Source organism: Pinus tabuliformis, chromosome 1_2 (assembly GCF_031772625.1).
Source record: "Pinus tabuliformis cultivar Carrire ecotype Pingquan chromosome 1_2, CPIR1, whole genome shotgun sequence".
NCBI classification, from domain to species: Eukaryota; Viridiplantae; Streptophyta; class Pinopsida; order Pinales; family Pinaceae; genus Pinus; species Pinus tabuliformis.
The window spans coordinates 612,124,128-612,130,929 of record NC_142298.1 but is presented as its reverse complement, the minus strand read 5'-3'; the positions used below and the strand labels follow the sequence as shown (position 1 = coordinate 612,130,929).

The window sequence follows — 6,802 nt, the reverse complement described above, 5'->3', positions numbered from 1 at the left end:
ACATAAATCTAGTACATATAATAGATGACACTTCTATTAAAGTTTGGTGTATTGAATGCTTTAGTTAACAATAGGGTTTCATTATATGCATATTTACTCCCATGTAACCCCAAATTTGGTACCATAAATAAAATACTTCAATTTTTCACTTTAATTTGGAATCTACTTTGTATATATATATATATATATATAATTGGTCACCACTTTATATGAGATGACATATGACATGTAAAAATAATATACTTTAATTTGGCATAGACTTTGTATAAAGATAAAGTACTTATAAAATAATTGAGAATAAAGAAATATATATGTATATCTATCTAATTCTTCACCCCTTCATACCAAATGATATATGACATGTAAAAATAATATACTTTAATTTGGCATAGACTTTGTATAAGGATAAATTAATTGAAAATAAAGAAATATATGTGTGTGTGTGTGTAATTTATGGCATTTGACAATTTATAATGAAAAAGTGTTGGCCTGAGCCATAAATAAAGTATTTTAATGACCATTTTAAATAAGATAGTTTGGATGGGGGCTAGGCGGAGACGGGAGCGGGCGATGCTGAAACCTAACCTAGGGTTCCTGCAAATCTGCTCACGGCAGGACTGACTTACTGCGCACAGAGGGCAGAGATTGCAGCGCCGACAAGCAAACAGGGGAGACCATACGGTTCAAGGAAAATGGAAGCCCCGCAGGGGGAGAGCCAGGGGCCTCCCCCCGATACGGAATACAGCGAACGGACAACGGATGACAGGGAAAGGGAACAGGGCAGCAGAGGTTATGCCAATGACAATGGACAGAAGAAAAGCAAGGATATAGAAGCCGATGAAAGAAGCAAGGCAAGTTCATCAACATGCAAACCTGTGGCAGTCCATAAACCAAGAGTGGACTTTCCAAGCGAACGCATCAATGCCAGAATACAATACATGAGAGATCATGCGCTAATCGGAAAATTCATAGGAATCTGGCCAACGGAGAGAGCGCTGAGAAGCTGGATAAATACTAAATGGCATCCTAAAGGACATCTTTCGCTCCATTTAGGAGCCAAAGGTTTCTTCACTGTAGTTTTTAACTGCCTGGAGGACCGCAACAGGATTCTGGATCAGGGTCCGTATTTCTTTAATTCAGCGGGACTATACTTGAAAGGCTGGGTTGAAAGATTTAACCCAGACAAGGAGGATCTGACCTATGCGCCAGTGTGGATAAGGCTTTATTCACTACCGTGGGAGTACTGGGAGGAAAAGTCTCTGCAAGAAATAGGGAACGCTATAGGCGAGTTTGTCAAGATCGCAGAAGAAACAAAGCGATGCAGCTATACATCCTATGCCCGGATTTGTGTCTATATGGATCTCAAGCAACCACTGCCGGATACGGTAAGCTTCTTTCATGAGGACTCTGAATGGACACAAGTTATAGATTATGAATATGTGCCCTTCAGATGTAGGAAATGCCATGAGATAGGGCATCTTTACAGAGACTGTCCTCAAAACAAAGAATCTGCTCCCCAAAATAGCTCTGATAATCAAGATACCGATGGATATACCAAGGTAACAAATCGTAGAAGAGGAAACAAGAAATCTACAGGCAACAATAAAGCAAATCCAGTCAACAAAACCAAGCCCTCAACTAGCAATAGATTCGAAGCACTGGATAAGGAGGATGAGCAAGAACAGGAGAAGGAAAAGGCGAAAGACAAAGAGACCCATCAAGAACAGCCAGGCGAGACATCGAGACAAGGAGAAAAGAAAAACCAAAAGCAAGATAAGTTAATCACCCCAGCAAAAACCCTGCCATGGCACACGCAAGGTATGGATGTTGAATACTCGCAGACTCATGAGAAATCCTCACAGGAGCGAGAGGATCCCTCGCAAGCACCTCAAATTATGGAAGAAGATCCGGAACCCTTAGACATAGGGGAGCTGGATATCCTGGGCTTGGAACAGGCTTGCAAGACAAAGAACTTTGAAAAAATAACAGAAAAGCAAGTGGATAACCTAGTTGAAGTGTTGCACAAAGCACAGAAGAAATATTCGCTAGGGGTCCAAATAGGAAGTCCATGGGATGGAAAATTTATCACAAAGGACAATAAGAAAAGAGGTAGGAAATCCACTCTGGAAAGAACAATCAAGGTTGGAGAGATTTTAGTGGAGTCAGGGAGGTATGCTAAACTGACCAGGTATTTTAATCCTCACCCCCAAAGTTCTCAATGAAGTTAATATCATGGAATATCAGAGGGCTCAACAGCCCCAGGAAAGGAAGATTATTAAAAAATATGCTGATGCAAGAAAAACCAAGCATTCTTTTCTTACAGGAAACGAAATGTGGTTCAGATCTTTTGGAAAAAATAGCAGTGAAAGCATGGCCAGGGGGACATGTAATAGCAGTTGATGCTCAGGGCGCTTCGGGTGGACTTGCAATCCTCTGGGATGCGCGAGTCATACAGATACATAATATTCAAGCTAACAGAAATTTTATTCAGGCAAACTTTCACCTCTTAGGCTCTAATACACATGGGTTAATAACAAATGTCTATTTTCCTCAGGATACAGCTCAAAAAGCACAGATCCTGAATACACTTTCAGATCTCAGCACAAACAGACCCCATCCACTATGGATTGCGGGAGGTGATTACAATATGACAACGAGTATAGAAGAAAAACGTGGAGGCAGAACCAAGGCAAATAATGAAGGAAATTTACTAAAGACCTTTATTCAAAATAACTGGCTGATGGATATCCAAACAGGTAATGGAATCTTCACATGGAGCAATAAACGAGAGGGAGAGCAGCAGATTGCATCGCGCCTTGACCGGTTCCTTATCTCAGACAACGCAGTTCATCTTGGGGGGGAATTCACAGCCTCCATACTTCCTGTCTCAGGTTCAGATCATTGGCCCATCGAACTGCAATGGAACAGGCCAGGTAATATTAGTAAACGCCCCTTTCGTTTTGAAGAATTCTGGTTCACTCACCCGGACTTTGAAAGGTTAGTAAGATCCACTTGGCTCCACTTCAATCCATCTGAAGGCACCAGGATGGCGAGATTTCAACAAAAGCTTAAACACCTTAAAAGTGTGATAAAAAGATGGAATCACAATACATTTGGTAACATCTTCACGGAACAAGCTTCCCTTAATACAGAAATGAAAAAAATCCAGCAAATCATCATCTCTGAAGGGCGCACAGAGGAATTAACCAAGCAGGAGCAAGTCTTAGAATCCAAAATCATAGAAAGAGCTAAACAGGAGGAAATACTATGGAGACAGAAATCAAGGATCAGATGGCTAAAAAATGGAGAAAAGAATACTAAATTCTTTCACAAAACGACGGTCCAGCGCAGAATGATCAATCACATCTCTCATATCAAAAATGAACAGGGGAATAAAGTGGAAACGCATGAAGGTATTGAAGCGGAATTCCTGAAATACTTTGAGAAGGCGCATCAGGAACCCGATATCAATAGAATGCCAGCCATCAATAAGGTGATCAAGAACATACCAAGGATAATTACAGAGGAACACAACAGTCTTCTCCTCAAACCCATTAACTTAGAAGAAGTTGAAGAAGCAATGCGGAACCTGAAGGAAGGCAAAGCGCCAGGACCGGATGGCTTTACTTCCAATTTTTTTCACAAGTTCTGGGATTTGATAAAAGAGGAAGTATGGCAGGTGGTAGAGGAATCTAGAGCACTCAGATGGATGTATCCTGGATTAAATGCTACCTTCATAGCCTTAATCCCAAAAGGAGAAGATTCCAACACTCCAGACAAATATAGACCGATTGCGCTGTGTAATATCATATACAAAGTAATCTCCAAAGTTATAGCGACAAGATTAAAACCGCTGCTCCCTCTGATCATATCGCCCGAGCAATCGGGCTATGTTGAAGGTCGCCAAATAACAGATGGGATCATTCTAACGCATGAGATAATTCACTCCTTAAAGCAATCCAAGAAATCAGGTATGTTGCTCAAACTAGACTTATCCAAAGCATTTGATAGTCTTAGCTGGGCTTATATTCAAAAAATCCTTCTTGCTTTTGGTTTTGCTCATTCATGGGTAAGGTGGATCTTCAATCTTCTATCTTCAGTCTTCTACTCTGTCTTAATAAATGGCATTCCTTCAGCTACGTACCGGCCTTCCAGAGGCATAAGACAAGGTGACCCCTTATCTCCCTTCATTTTTGTCATCATGGCAGAGGGTTTAGGTAGATTCATCACTTCAGCCAGACTTACCCAGCAATTACGAGGCCTTTCCTTCAATAACTCTCCCGTCTATACCCATCAGCAATTTGTAGATGACAATATGCTTTATGGCTATTCTTCAGTGCAAGAAGCTCGTATCCTCAAATCTATCCTGACAACCTTTTCTGATGCCTCAGGAGCTCTCATAAATCGAATTAAATCCCAAATCTTCTTCTTTAACACCCCTGCTGCCACTCAGCGATCCATTGAAAGAATCTTGGGCTTCACCACTGCCTCTCTGCCATCCAAATATCTAGGTGCCCCTCTAATGGACTCTGCCCTTAAGCACTCTTCCTGGAAGCAACTCCTGGAAAAACTTGAGGAGAGGCTCACTCTTTGGACCAATCGAGCTCTGAATATGGCCAGTAGAATTGTTCTTATTAAAGCGGTCCTTCAATCCATGCCCCTTTATCTCTTCTCCATCCTTGCCGCCCCCAAATGGGTACTCAAAGAAATCAAGACTCTGCAGCGCAATTTTCTATGGGGAAGTTCGGGGCAAAACAGAAAATGGGCTTTAGTGAAGTGGGACAAAGTCTGTCTTCCCAAAATAGCAGGAGGTATTGGGTTAAGGGACCCTGAGCACAGCAACAGAGCAATGGGAGCAAAGATCTGGTGGAGATGGCTTGCTCATCCCAACACTCCATGGGCCACTCTCTGGACAGCCAAGTACACAAGCAACTATCCTATGGAAGAAAGAATAAGAATGACTGAGATAAGCACGGGTTCGGTATTTTGGAACTCAGCAATACAACAAAGGAGCCTTATACAAGAACACAGTTTTTGGGAAATCAAAAGTGGAACCACAGCGAGATTCTGGGAGGATTCATGGCAACAATTACCTAGGCTAAGGGATATTTTACAAGATCATCAAATTCCAGAACGAGAAATGATACCACAGGACACAGTCAGAATGTTCTGGAAAATAGATACCAATCAAGAGCATAGGCAATGGCAAGATGCAGCTCATTTTTTAACTAACTGCCCTGAGCAAACGAAACATTACCTCAATGCAGAACTTCAAAAGAGACAAGTCACAACCTCAGAGGGTATGGACATCCTCAGGTGGGGATATGAAGAGAAAGGAATCTTCACTGCAAAGGAAGCATACAAAATCATTATCCAAGATCGGCTCAACAAAGATAAAATCTGGGAAGTCATCTGGCGCTCAGCTAACTGGCCGAAAGTTTCTACATTCTTATGGCTTCTCTGTCACAACCGAATCCTGACCTGGGATAATCTCAGGAAAAGAGGCTTCTCAGGACCGTCAATATGCCTAATGTGCATGAAGGAGGAGGAAACTGCTATACATTTGATGCAGACTTGCCAAATCGGAAGAAAACTCTGGGAGAAGGCAGCATTTCGATGCCAAAAAGAAGGCAGAGTTCAGGGAGACATTAAAGCGACTATGTGCAAATGGGAACAACCGCCTTATCAAAGCAACTTACTCAATGCTCTCTGGCATCTAATACCAGGACTTTTAATGTGGAATATATGGAAAGAGCGCAATAGTAGAATTTTCAAAAATAAATCTTTGCCTCTAGAGCAAATATGGACTAAAATTCAGCAAAACCTAGTGGAAACTCTTTCAACCAGAGAATGGCATGCAGAAGACTTCCCTACTACACCTCAGGAAAAAACAATATGGGATAACTGGGGGATTCAGATAAATCAAATAGTAGCAGGGATAAAGAATAGTGCAATGCAGGGTTCAGAGCCAAATACTTGGGTCCCGCCTCCCATAAACATGTTCCAGCTCAACTTTGATGGCGCTTCTAAAGGAAATCCAGGCAAGGCCGGATATGGAGGAGTCATCAGGGATCACATGGGCATTCCTCAATGTATTTATCTGGGATCAATAGGTTGGGACACAAATAACTCAGCGGAATTGGAGGGTCTATGGAGAGGTCTGAAATTAGCTCAAAAAAATGGTTTCTTTCCTCTCATTGTCGAAGGGGATTCACAAATCATAATCAGAATGCTCATTAAAATGCTGCACGGTTCTCCTGCTCACAAAGTAAGCAAAAGTTGGCGAATGGCTCAAAGGTTAGAGCTAATCTACACTTGGACGGTTCAGCATCAAGCAATCTCCTGCAAACACATCAGGAGGGAAGGCAACAAGCTTGCCGACCTTCTTGCCAATCTTGGAGTGGAAGCCAAAAACAGTCATTTTGAAGGTCCTATATCTAACCTTGATACAGAGGATCAGATAGTCAAAATTCAGGAGATTGTCCTCAGTGACATAGCTCAGTTCAAAAGAACCCACCCGGATGCGGGTGCTCTTTCCAGATAACAATGCAATACATCACCGAAACAACAGCTGGCTTATTTGCTGGCAGTCGGGCGTGCTGCAAGGTACAGGGGGTTGATAGCATTTATACGCTCAAGGCATTCACATTTACTATGGAGCTGTCTCGAAACCAGTTATACTTCACCTCACGCATGGTAACAATGAAGGCGCATGGGCTCTGGGTACTGTTATCAAGTCATGGCATTAATGCCCCTTGGCTCTTTAATACAATGCCGCTCCCGTCTTGCCGCAGTATGTTGT

General features: G+C 42.1%; 1 protein-coding gene across 1 annotated transcript; it reads left to right on the top strand.

The window, feature by feature from the left end:
- Window positions 1-692: 692 nt before the first annotated feature.
- Window positions 693-6,544, top strand: LOC149207120 (uncharacterized). The gene is made up of 3 exons (XM_089397933.1): window positions 693-2,141; window positions 2,324-5,661; window positions 5,848-6,544. The coding sequence occupies exons 1-3, from the start codon at window positions 693-695 to the stop codon at window positions 6,542-6,544; spliced, it is 5,484 nt and encodes a 1,827-aa protein (XP_089254059.1).
- The last annotated feature ends 258 nt before the right edge of the window (window positions 6,545-6,802 follow it).